Source organism: Trematomus bernacchii, unplaced genomic scaffold (assembly GCF_902827165.1).
Source record: "Trematomus bernacchii unplaced genomic scaffold, fTreBer1.1, whole genome shotgun sequence".
In the NCBI taxonomy this organism is placed as follows: Eukaryota; Metazoa; Chordata; class Actinopteri; order Perciformes; family Nototheniidae; genus Trematomus; species Trematomus bernacchii.
This window is the reverse complement of record NW_022987429.1, coordinates 75,238-88,140: the sequence shown is the minus strand read 5'-3', so window position 1 is coordinate 88,140 and position 12,903 is coordinate 75,238. Positions and strand designations below refer to the sequence as shown.

At 37.4% G+C, this 12,903-nt stretch overlaps 1 protein-coding gene and 1 long non-coding RNA gene across 3 annotated transcripts; one reads left to right on the top strand and one right to left on the bottom strand.

Annotated features, from left to right (window-relative positions):
* Nucleotides 1-244: 244 nt before the first annotated feature.
* On the bottom strand, nucleotides 245-5,000 carry LOC117491371. Its single transcript, XR_004556769.1, has 6 exons — nucleotides 4,651-5,000; nucleotides 4,219-4,551; nucleotides 3,795-4,119; nucleotides 2,810-2,938; nucleotides 2,657-2,700; nucleotides 245-2,575 (listed from the first exon to the last, which is right to left on the bottom strand). It is a non-coding gene; the product is annotated as an uncharacterized LOC117491371 (long non-coding RNA).
* A 4,696-nt stretch (nucleotides 5,001-9,696) lies between these two features.
* On the top strand, nucleotides 9,697-12,163 carry LOC117491174. Of its 2 annotated transcripts, none has more exons than XM_034141047.1 (6): nucleotides 9,697-9,790; nucleotides 9,913-10,242; nucleotides 10,512-10,868; nucleotides 11,007-11,138; nucleotides 11,311-11,336; nucleotides 11,436-12,163. In XM_034141047.1, the coding sequence occupies exons 1-6, from the start codon at nucleotides 9,748-9,750 to the stop codon at nucleotides 11,568-11,570; spliced, it is 1,023 nt and encodes a 340-aa protein (XP_033996938.1). In that variant the 5' UTR covers nucleotides 9,697-9,747; the 3' UTR covers nucleotides 11,571-12,163. The 2 variants fall into 2 exon arrangements, with proteins under 2 accessions (XP_033996938.1, XP_033996932.1); XM_034141041.1 differs by having other exon boundaries at nucleotides 11,278-11,336.
* The last annotated feature ends 740 nt before the right edge of the window (nucleotides 12,164-12,903 follow it).

The window sequence follows — 12,903 nt, the reverse complement described above, 5'->3', positions numbered from 1 at the left end:
TATCATTTTGAATCCTATGGTTAGTTCTGAGTAGACAGCCTTGATGGCCAAAGCGTGGAGAAATGACCCTGTCTGTCACTGAAGCTGCTTTATTTTTGCTCTGCTTGTGAATGAAAAACGACCTAAAGATTTACAAAGAGGTTTTCTGATGCTATATATTAAAAAAATGATTGTGTAGGAAGTTGTGTTTGACAAAAACAGAGCAGTTTACTCACATGAACAATGAATGTTGGCGCTCCTTGTCGGCATATTGAAGGCTAAGCGAATGCACTGCATATTTGTTTATATCATTTATCATGTCCCATGTACCATTAGTTGACATTTTACAAAACACCAAACCTTTCAACATACCAGTAGTAAATGTTGATGGTCAAATAAGAGACATATTGTGTATTTTAAGAAACACGATCCAATTTGTAAACGTCATAACATTACATCTCATTAAGCTGACGATTTTTATCGATCAAAGCTTATTTATTTGTTCTTCACGCCATCAACAATATTTCCAACCCTTTTCTGCTTTAAATGTATTCCTGTATGTATGATTAAAAAGTGTGCTTTCTGCCATCTTTTGTAAAAGGCAAATGGTTCAATAAACTGAAGATTTTCAATTAATTTACATTAAATAAATATTACCTTGAAAATCTGGCACCATTAACATTTCAATATAACTGCATTGCTTGTAATGCAACAAGCAAACAACAAACAACAGCCTATATCGGTCTCTTAGGTTTAATCCTACCACATTGTTGTTGCGGCTGAATTAGAAATGCATTTATTTATCTTTTTTGATTAGTGTACACAGAACATATAACCTGCCATTTGCCATAGTGAAAACACAGAGCAGCCATGTTAAATACTGTGCAAGCCAGCGAATCTAACCTTCACGTAATTTCTGATGACCCGCCCCCTCTGCCTGTCACTTCAGCAGGAAGAACACAGCGTGCAAAGGAGGGCTGTCAAACCACCCATCCTCGACACATACACACTTTGCAGAGAGCTTGTTAGAGGAAGCAGCAGATCAACAGCCTCAGATTATCACAGGAACACATTCATCCTGACACAATTTCTGACCTGCATATTTTTATCTGAGGGAAGAAACCAAGGAAAGAAAAAAAACAAAAACAAACTGATGGCTATTTACAAAGCGATTAACATAAAACAATCCTCGGTCATTATACTGTGCATTCTTACACTATTGACACTTAGTAGGATCACCTAACAATATAATTCAGTCGAGTAAAACTCCCCGCACTCTGGCATCATCATTTACCAAAAAGAAAGAGTTAGGGTTTCTTGACAACAAGGTGTATAGAGAATATAATTAGAAACTTAGCAACTTATCTATGTCCAGAACATGTCACCATACATGTACTAAACATATTCTGTGAACTCATAACTACAGTTTCCTGTAGTTATATTTCTAAACTAAATTCAAAAGTAAAAGTCCCACAAAAGGGTAAAACTCAATTGACAATTGAACAATTCAACCCCATCTAACATTATTTAACTTTTTCTGCAGTAGCAACATGTACCATCCGTAATCCTAAAACCAACGAGGCGGCAGTGGATGAATCAACTGACCTGGTAAATATGTTTGTAACTTTGAAACTAAGCACCAAATATGGAGGCAAAAAGCATCCTTTTTCTGACTTTAGACTAAAACATTCAAACACTAGACTTGGTTTGGATGAAGTGTTTTTCATTTTACAGGCCTAATATTTAAGGAATGTATGTTCAATAGACTATATGATTTGCAGGATGGAGACGAAGAGGCGGTAAACTATGCAGCACTGAATTACTCCACAAGAAAAGTGAAAACAGTGAAGCAAAAGCAAGACTTACCACAGGAGTGTGTGTACTCTGCTGTGAGAGCAAACCACACACAGCACCACGCGCCCGTATGAGCTTTGGCTTAGCTCAGCTTTGCATGTTTTTAACAAATGTTGTGCTGTTAATTACTTTGCTTTATATTTTGCTTTTAAATAGCTAGTTGTTGATGTGACTGAGAATGGCTCAAGTTGAAAATAATACACTTTTCAAACACCCGGAGAGAATATGCGGGTAATCAATGTTCAGCAAAAAAAACGATGCTGCATCTAAGATAAGCTATTCATTTTATTACTGTGCATTGTTCTTGTGGATGCAAATGATTGAAAATGTGTCCCCTTAATAATCATCACCCAGCAGCAAATGTGGGTTTAAAAGAAAAAAAAACAAGACCTTTTAATGCCCCCTGGTGTAGGGTACGGAGATGAGCAGAAAAGAGAGAGAAAATAGACTCTTCCTGCTTTCCTCTACCAAGTTGATAAAGACAAAGTATAGATGTTTGACAGGCATTCATTAATATCTGTGTGTTTGACAAAAAAGTTCAACATACAAAAATGGAACAAAATGCATTTTCTTATTACGAAGGGGGTATTTGTTTTAAGATCAAATATCAACAATCTTTCTTGAGAATCGCTGACTCCACATTTTACTCAGATCAAAAAGCCTTGGCAGCCGTGTAGACCCCGGGGCCAGTTTCCATCACGGTGAAGACGACAGTAGAATAAATCCACGGGTCTTCATTTCTCTAATAAAATATATTACAAATTATTTGTGATGACAAACCTGATCGAGTTGCATCATAAGCCTTTTGCAATGTTGATCTTACCTTTACATTCCTTTTTGCAACATTTTCTTGCAGGGATACAGCAGCTACAATATGTAAACAAGATAAAAACAGATAAGAATGACCTAGTTTGTAAAAACAATGATATTAGCATCATCTAAATAATGTGTTATTCAGTGAGGTAACTTATTTTACCTTTATTATGGCAATAATCACACTTGTTTTTCTTGATGGCGTGAATAAGGATGGCTATAACAATCACACTAATATCCGAGACCACAGACGGCAGAAGCAGAAATACATCGCTTGTCTGTGAGACGGTTCCTGAAACATGAAAAGGAAAATATAATAACAATTAGTTAGAATAAAAGAAAATGTACCACCACCAAAGAAGATTTGAATTTACTGTCATTATTTTCCTTACAATCACTCTAGATTTGATTTGAATTTGACATCTAATCAACACTTAAAATGCAAACGTCCCTATCAAACACTTAAACAACAGTGACTTAAACCACTTGGATTGATCATAAGCTAACCTATGATATATACAGCAATCGATGTTTGAACCTGCACGCCTTCATTTCCTTCCTATAATTAAATAACAACAGATATTGACTTGGACGTCTATAATAATTTTATAAGATGGGATGGTACATTGGCAAAAAACGTTTTGTAACTAATATAGCCAATAGGGAATATACTGAACATTCCCTGTTGGCAGTGGGCTCTTTCAGCAGGATAATACAAGCTGCCACACAAACAATAAAATGGTTCAGGAATGGTTTGAGGAACACAACAACAAGTTCAAGGTGTTAACTTGGCCTCCACATTTCCCCGATCTCAATCCGATTGAGCATCTGTGGGATGTGCTGGATAAACAAGTCCGATCCATGGAGGCCCAAATCTCACAACTTACAGGACTTAAAGGATCTGCTGCTACGTCTTGGTGCCAGACACCACAGCACACCTTCAGAGGTCTGGTGGACTCCATGCTTCGACGGGTCAGGGCGGTTTTGGCCGCAAAAGGGGGTCTTACACAATATTAGGCAGGTGGTAATAATGTTATGGCTGATCAGTGTAGTTGTAGCTCATACTTCATCCCCCTATATAAACACACTTATAGACTTAATATTAATAAACATTCAAATGAAATTTAAATAAGAATTTAAAAACGTACTTGTCTCCACTGTAGTTCCTTCTCCAAACAGGATCTGTCCACATGTAGCCACAGCACAGTAATACGTCCCGGTATCAGAGGACTTGTGTATAGTTTTGGACAGACTGAAGACACAACTGCGTTCCTTTTGTTCCTCACTGTGAGTGTAAAGGATGCTTGGATGGGATTTTCCTGATCCAGATCTGAACCAGGAAACATTGTGTTCACCTGGACACTAATCTGCGCTTTCTTTGTTTTTGGAGATAAGTGAACACTCCAGAGTCACTGTGTCGCCGGGCTGGACTGACTTGGTCTTCGGACTTTGCTTCACGTAGACAGATCTCCTCTGATCTCCATGATTCAGTAAAAGAAAACATAACATTTTATATCAATTATTTGTATGACATGAGACTTGACATAATAACTGAAAGTAATATATATTTACCATTCACAGCCAAGAAGATGCCAATGCCAAAACTCTGTGAATACGTCGATCCAGTGAGACAGAAAGCTTCGTCCTCTTTTCTGGCATTTCTGATTGTGAAAAGATAATGAGTATCCTCTTTTGTTGCTTTGAACCGTGTATCTAAAAAAGGTTCAGTAACTGTTAGTTTGCCAAAAATCAAGTTAAAGACTGGCTGGGCCATTTGTCCAATAGACTGCTTGAACAGAGAACGTAGGTTGCCTGTGTAAACTGGACATTGAAAAGTAAAATTTCCACCAACTTCTACCACAGCCAAAGAGATAAGGTGAGGATCCTCTGCCGATTCAATCAGAGCTAAAGAAAAAAGACAAAGAAAAGGTTTATTGGAGGAGATCATCTTTAAGATCATCAAATGATATTGTCTTTCATACAGGAGTAAATAATTGCACTTACACGTCGTACAAAGAAGAATCAAAGCAGCCAGTTGACCGATCATTGTGGTGCAGCTCTGTCGTCTCGCACGACTGATGTCTTTCCATCCAAATGAAGGTTTGTTCACAAGAAGATCAACGTCTACAAAGTAGCAATTGTAGTGATTGGCTGAAATGTATACAATTACCTCCCCCCTACATTTAAAACAATTTTCTTTCGATCAGAAATCTCTATATTCTGAGATTTTCTTTTTTCAAAGAAGCCCCTTTATTTAGACAATAAAATATTGTTTCAGTTTTGGGTGCTTAGCTAAGAAGTAGAGGACCTATTTAAACAGCGAAACCCTATTGACACATTTTACGAATGTGGTTTTAACAGTGGCGAGCCGTGAGCTTTATACCTAGGCCCTCTGACCCCCACCAATTCCCTCGAAAAAAAGAAAAAAAAAGAGTTATTACGTCACAGCGTATACTTCAGCGGAATATCAAAACAACGGCCCAGGGTGCAAAACGCATCAATGACAGCGACCCTCTACCACACAAAACAACACCTGTGAAGCCAATTTGTGTTCTTTGACATTGAAAATGATATTGCATTGTGTTTGTTACTTTCGTTGCAGTTGTATGTCCTAAGTGTAATTTGGCATGCTTTTATTTTGAAGGCGAGTTCACGCTGTTGACAGGAAGTTGTTGTTGCTATGGAAACAAGAAAAGTTTCACAGCGGGCGGAACTTGTCATTAAGTCTGCGATAATAAAACCCACCCATTTAGAGGGAAGATATGATTGGTCAATTGTACTGTCATTTGACATTACTCTCTCGTTCAGTTACTATAGCGGGCCCTCTGTGAATCGCAGAGAGGGCCAGACGAGCTTCTTTCATGTAACCCTTCACATTCAACAGAGACTGAACAGGCAGATTCGAAGGATTTATTTCTTTGGAAATGTTATTTTAAATACAATTAAATCAAGTTTTTTTTCGGTAAAACTAATGAAAAATATAACAAAAATAATATTAAAAAAATATATATTTAAAAAAAATATATATTTTTTAAATGTTTTTAAATATTATTTTTTAGAATATCTTAGGCCCTCACAGAGGGCCTAGAGGGCCCTGACGGCTCGCCACTGGGTTTTAATTATACCATCATGAGAACCAAAAAACAGACACAGACACATTACTTCAGTGTCACTCTATTCAACAGACCGATGGCTGTGGTTAATAGTGTAACACACCAGGAAAGCAATGTGGGAACATGACGACTGCTAGCTAGCAAACACATTTGTCTTTATCAAGTACATTGCAGATTCCATATGGTCACAGAAAACTAATTCTGTAGCTTAATAAAATGTTTGGTTTACATACTGGATATACTTACTGAGCAACAGCAGTGAGTTGGATGGCTCCACACACCAAAGACATTGTTGGAGTTGCTGAATGCTGTATTGTTCACTCTATGTAGGCTAGCTGTTTTGTTCCATAACATTACAATGGCCACAGTGTAGGTGGTAGAAAGCTGTAGGGGAGAGGTGAGAGGAAATATCACCAAAACCAAGAGATGTGAAGAACTTACAGGTTAAAGTATGTGTTGAGATAGTGCTCTCTAGATCATTGTCATGTTCTCAAGTTGAACAATATTGTAGAGTATCACTGATTTTTTGTTTTTAAACACCAAAAACTCCCTTGCTTTATGGGCAGTGAACTCCAAAGCATGCCTTCATGTATTTTAGATTTGAGTACTGAACGTTTTTTCTTTTTTGCCCTTATATGATTTTGTGCATCCTGTATTTCTGTAAACTTTATAATCCTACAACCAGTCTTGACCATTTGTGATTCTCTAATGTTCCCAAATAGATCAGGTTTTAACCCTAAAAATTACTTTTTAACAAGAGACATTTCAATCCATTATAGCATTATAAAGTAAAACCAGAAACATAAGGGACTAGGCCATGCAATTTTTTATTGCAAATAACCATGTTATGGTTACACCTGTGGACAATTTCCGCTGAGAAAGAAGTGGTGTATAATATTTTACACAGCATACATGTAATGTTTCATTTTTGCAAAGTGCTTTTAAGAGGGAGAGACCGAAGCATGGCGACAAAACACATGGGGAATATTTTGTGATTCACACACAATTGATATTTATTTGCAAAAGACAATGATTGTTGTTCTAAATACAAAATAGAAAGTCAGAAGTCAAGTACTTAATAGAATTGAGCACTCCACCTTTCAGATCTCACATCCTTTGTAAAGACCTTGGGCTTCAGAACAAGGAGCAAAGCCACATGCAACAGCTACACTGAGAGTCATGCGTTGTGGTGGGCCATCTCTCCGCCCTTTGACCAAGCATCAAGGCTGTTACTCAGAACTATGGGCTTCAACAGGATGTGTAGTGAAGTGAGAGATACATGAGACTTCAGCATGCTTCATCATTGTTTTAGTTTTACACATGCTCATTTAAAGTAAAAACATGTCTATCTCAAGATTATTTCTAAAGATGCAAAAGCATCTAATTTATAATCTAACTGTATTTATTAATTAAACATTCAAATAGACAGGCTGCCATTATATCACCAAATTAGATCACGGCTAAAATTCGACTGAAAGACGGGGGTCGAACCAGGAAATGATGGGCACCTCCCCTGACTAACTGCAACTACAGATAAAAGGCAATAACTTGCAGTAAGGTTAAATGAAAAAGGATCATCACATAGTGCGACTAGTGGTATTCCACTTGAAACATAGAAAAATATCAGCAGTGCAAGCCCAGCTTCCTGAGGTTTATAGAATGAGAAAGGTACAAGCGCCCCTTTGTATTCACACCTCAGTGTGAAGCCCAACCACAGCCACGCTGAAGTTTCCATGCGTCATCTGGTTGTCAGTGTGAAGCATTTATATCTGACTGTTTGTGTGAAAGTACAAGGCATGTTATGGCTTGTTGTCAATGTCAACAACTGTTGACCCTAAAGAAAGCCACAAACCACAACCTGCAGCTCTGACAAATGTTCTGGAAATGTTGGCCATATAGATAAGCTATTTAAATTTCTAATTATATTCTCTATACACCTTTTGAGTTGTCAAGAAACCCTAAATCTTAATAAATAAAAAAAATGCTGCCAGAGTGTGGGGAGTTTTACTGGACTGCATTATCTTGATAGGTGTTCCTTTAATAAGTGTCAGTAGTGTAAGAGTGCACAGACACTATAGCGGTACAGGATTGTTTTATGTTAAGCGCCTTGTAAATAGTCGGTTTAATTTATCTGTTTTGTTTCCTTGGTTTACATTGGTCTTCTCTTCCCGGGGAAAAATATACAGGAGAGAAACTGTAAATCGTCTCAGGACAAATGTGTTCCTTTGATACTCTGAGAGTGTCGCTCTGCTTCTTCCTCTCTAAAGCTCTCTGAAATGAAGTGTATTGTAGAGGACGGATGTTTTAACAGCCCAACTCTGTGCTGTGCTCTTCCTGCTGAAGTGACTGACAGGCAGAGGGGGTGTTCATCATTTATGACGTGGAGCATCCAATTGGCTGGTGTGCACAGTATTTAAGATGGTTCCTCTGTCCTTCTCAATGTGGCAAATGGCAGCTTATATTTTCTATGTCTACACAAATCAAAAAGATAAATGCATGTTTAAATAAATGGCAACAACAATGTGGTAGGATAAATCCTAGAGACACAGGCCTATACATTTTTGGATGCATTACAAATTATGCATTTATATTGAAATGTTAATGGTATTAGTACCTTTTTTTATAATGAGTATTCAGCTATTCTAAAAAAAAACATGTATTTGATTAATCATTTTACTATCACTAAAATATGGCAGTTAGCAAATGAGAACGGTTTTGATCACTTCCAAGAATCCCTTTCAGGAATCCAGACAAACTTTAAATATATTTGCTACGTCCTTGGAATCTAATCTAATCCCAATTCTGAAAGTGTAAGAGTTAATAATTTGCTACAGAGTGCAGGATCACAGGAAGTTTCAGTTTCAATTCCTTTAGTGTGTATGCTTACACATTTATTAAATAAGTGGCAGTTCTTAAACTGGTTTACTTTGGATACATTCATAATGGACTTTTCTGCATTGTTTCACTACATCCATCAAACACATTTTTTACAGGAGCAACCATTACAAACTGGAGAGATCAAGTTTAAAAGACCTAGGCATATTATATCAGGAAACTTATTTAATAAATGTTGCATTATAGGAGATGTAGGAGTGTTTTTCAAAGTTGCTTAAACTTTGAACATCCTTTTTAAAAATCCGTAACTCCCCAAACTGTTTGGTACTATAATACAAAATAATGGAGCAACCTTTACCTGCAAATGTATCTTCCTTTATTAGCCAGCATACAAATCATTGCTTTCACATTTCTGTGACCAGGAAATTGGCTTTAAGCGTGTTCTTTTTAGCAATGAATCATGTCAAAACCTAACTGCTGGTGCTGTAATGTGTAATGGGGATTGCCCACAGTATTGAGTGTATGTAAGTTGCTTTGGGTAAAAGCGTGACATGTAATAATGTAATGTAATGAACCAGAAAATGCTGATCATATTTTAAACAGCTTTCTTTTTTACAATTGGCGGAATTATGCACATATTATTATAATTATGTTAATGTTGTTCTCTTCTTAAATTAATCCTGTAACACAATTGCTCGATGGTCAAAAGTAAACCCTATGGTAGGTAAAACACATTTAATCACCTTCAAAAGGTGTTTGTTTGCTTAGCTCCTCAGACAGCCTATGTTTGCCACTCATGTGTACATCATACTGGACAGTGGCAATATTGCACCACATCAAAAAAGTCCATCTGAGCATGAAAAGAAAATCAAGATTGCTTTTCGATTGTTCTGTTTTGTGTGTTTACGCTCTGTGCCAGTTAAAGGAAAACAAACATGAAACATAAAAACAGAAGCTTGCTTTTGGTCTTGTTTCATGTGTTTAGGTTGGAACAAAGGGTGATATCATTTCCACTGTGGTGGTACAATGAAATAAGGAGAAGCCAATCAGGTTGCTCTAAAATTGTAACCTCCCACTTCATATGATTACATTAAGGCGAATCTACTCAAATACGATTTAATTTACCGGCAGCCACAAGTGGATTGACCAGAAAATGCTGATCATAGTTTATTTACTGCTGATGCTTGGAGTGGGGCGTAAGTATCTAGACTTGAGATACATTATATGAATTGTCATGTTCTGATAATGATTCAGCTGTGTGCTAATTATTCTTAATGTATCACAAATCAATCATCTGTGTGTTTATTATATTTTTCAGGATGCACACACGATCAGATCTTGGAGACAAACACTGTTAGTCTTGGGGATGATGTGACTTTGACTTGTTCACGCCAGCAATCCTTGGATCCAACAAACATGTTCTGGATCAGGCATGGACCTGGAAACGTCCCTGAAGTCTTGGGAGGAACATATTCTTTTGATTATAATGGTGTTGACAAGACTCCTCGCATTACAGCAAAACAAGGACCTGGAACCTTTCTCCTGCAAATAAGTAAAACAGAGCCAAGCGATACTGGAGTTTACTACTGCCTAAAAGTAAACAAACGTGACATGACATTTCTGAATGTGACATTTCTGAGAGTTAAAGGTAAATCATTTATACTGTTTATCTTTGTTATTACTGTCTGCTACATAACTTAATTGTATTTGACTACTTTCTTAATGTGTTATGTACTAAAGCCCTTTTGTTTGATATGACAGCTTACTATTTTTGTCTTTTATATTTACCCACACATTATAAATTACCTCAGAGGGAAATGTGTGAATGATTTATGATTTCTGAAATGAAATACAGCAAACGTAGATTTCACCTTTCTTTAAAAATGTATCCTTTATCTATATATTTATATTTTCCAGGCCCTGAACCAGATATCACTGCCATTATTCAAGGCCATCAGTCTGATCCAGTCCTTCCAGGAGACTCGGTGACTCTGCAGTGTACAGTCCTCTCTGAATCTCAGAGCAAAACGTGTCCAGGAGAAACCAGAGTGTACTGGTTCAGAGCCGGATCAGATGAATCTCATCCCAGTGTCATTTACACCCATAAAAACAGTGGAGATGATTGTGAGAATAGTCCTGAGGCTAGCTCTCCACGGAAATGTATCTACAACTTCTCTAAAAACATCAACTCCTCTGATGCTGGGACTTATTACTGTGCTGTGGCCACATGTGGGGAGATATTATTTGGACATGGAACAAAACTGGACATTGAAGGTAACTGCAGAGCGTTTATACATCTTTAATAATCATTCATTTTGTATCTTATAAACCAAAATCCAATTGTCATGCATTGTAATACTGTCAAAAAAACTTTACATTTTTCACATTTGCTCCTTTTCTCCATGATTTTAGCACCTAAGATGGGGGATCAGCAGAAGGCCATTGTAGTTCTGCTTCTGTTAGCTGCTGCTTTGGCTATAAGTTTGATTGTTATCGCCTTCCTGATTTATACTATCAAGATGAAAACTTGTGATAGTTGCAACGGTAAAGAAAGTTTCTCATACCTCAATCAATCAGACAGTTATTGGGAAAAGCTCACTTTTTTACGTTAGATTTACATTACAAATTTGTATAATTGTACCTACATCATGTGGCATCAAAAGTATTTTATTTCATAATACAGCTTCTGTTTCTATCCAAACAAATCCCGTACCAGCCAGCGGTGATCAGCAGAGGCAGCAGGTACGGTCAAAAAAAGAAGATGTGACTTAAAAAAAATGTTGACTCATTTTATTTTCTACATGTAAATCATAACTTTTGCCATATCAAACATTTTTCCAGAGAGATGAGGACTCAATAATGTATTCTGCATCCAGCTTCACGAAGAGGAAAACTGGCAGAGCAGACAGGAAGAATAAAAAAGCAGCAGAGGGAGAGATGATCTACACCAATGTCATGTATTCAGTGATGGACTAACAATATACCCGACTTTCTGATTAAAGCTTACTGTTGGGGAAATATGTTCCAAGGCCCATACCTTTGACCCAGTAAGTTTGTACTGCCCTCACTGAGCACAGGCCTGCAACCTTGGGCTGCTGTGCTATCAGTGTTTTGTCTCCCTATTCCTGCCTGTTGGCGTCAGCTGATAGAGGTGTTTTAGTGCTTTGCCTGTTTTATCTTGTTATGCACAATATTGATTACTCTCTCAGAACCAGCTAAATACATGGGTCTGGGGTAGAGATCTTCAGAGTTGGTTTGGCAACCGCTGTGTCACCTCGTGGCGGCGGCACATGTCTTGTCAGTTCTCCGGCCGTAACTCCATAATAAACCATCAGTGTTTGCCATCAAAGTTCCAGCTCACCCAGTGTCTCTCTGAGTTTCGTCTCCATTGCTTCAGAAGTTTCCATCACACTTACAATGTTGTAAATATGTTCCTTCACTTTCAGAAATTGGAGAAATGTTATAACCTGAAAACAAAAAATATATATCATTTTGAAATGATGTCCAATCTGCTTAAAATCATTGTATAACCTTTTTTTTTTATAAATAAAAGTACATTGGTTACATGACGCAAATTGTTATAGCTTTAATGGTGATATTCAACACCTAAATATGTGTGTATCTGTTGGATTAGATTGTGCGCAAACTCTGAGGCATAAATATGGTAAAGCTATTCGCAAATCATTCCTAAAATACACAACATGTCACTCATTTGACCATCAACATTAACCCATGCTGTTAGTTATGTATATATGAAACGTGTATTTCAGCCACAATAGTGGCAAGGGTCTGCCGGTTAGACCACACATTGATCCAGAGTGAAATATCTGGACCAATGTTTCCATAGGATGTATCCTAGTCAGTTTTTTTGATACCCCAATGTTTATCTAGTGCATCGATACGTCGAAGATGTTTGTGTTGTGTGAAATCACTACACTAGGGATTGCAGTGAAATGTGGTACATAGGAAATGGTGACAAAATAAATATATGGCAGGGGCAGTGGCTCAGCTGCTAATATAATGAACAGGAACCGCAACTTACCCATTGCATGTCTGTGTTTTAGCCACCACAACTTTATAAAACATGTCTAAAAATGTACAGCATGAAGAAATGGTGGGGGCCAACTGAAAACCTCCGTCCTTCTAGCCTCTCATCACTTTGTAAAGGCCTTTCATGTCTGGTGTGAGAACAAGCAAAGCCACATGCAACAGCTACACTGACAGACAGGCCCAACGCTGTTTACTCAGAACACACCTGACTATTGGGTTCAAAACTATATGTAGTGAGGGGGAAGTTGAAAGAAATGCT

Coding starts and splice junctions, on each gene's coding strand:
- LOC117491174 (XM_034141041.1), top strand. CDS start 9,748: ATGCTGATCATAGTTTATTTACTGCTGATGCTTGGAGTGGGGC. Junction 9,791..9,912: donor GCTGATGCTTGGAGTGGGGC/GTAAGTATCTAG, acceptor TATATTTTTCAG/GATGCACACACGATCAGATC. Junction 11,139..11,277: donor AACTTGTGATAGTTGCAACG/GTAAAGAAAGTT, acceptor TTCATAATACAG/CTTCTGTTTCTATCCAAACA.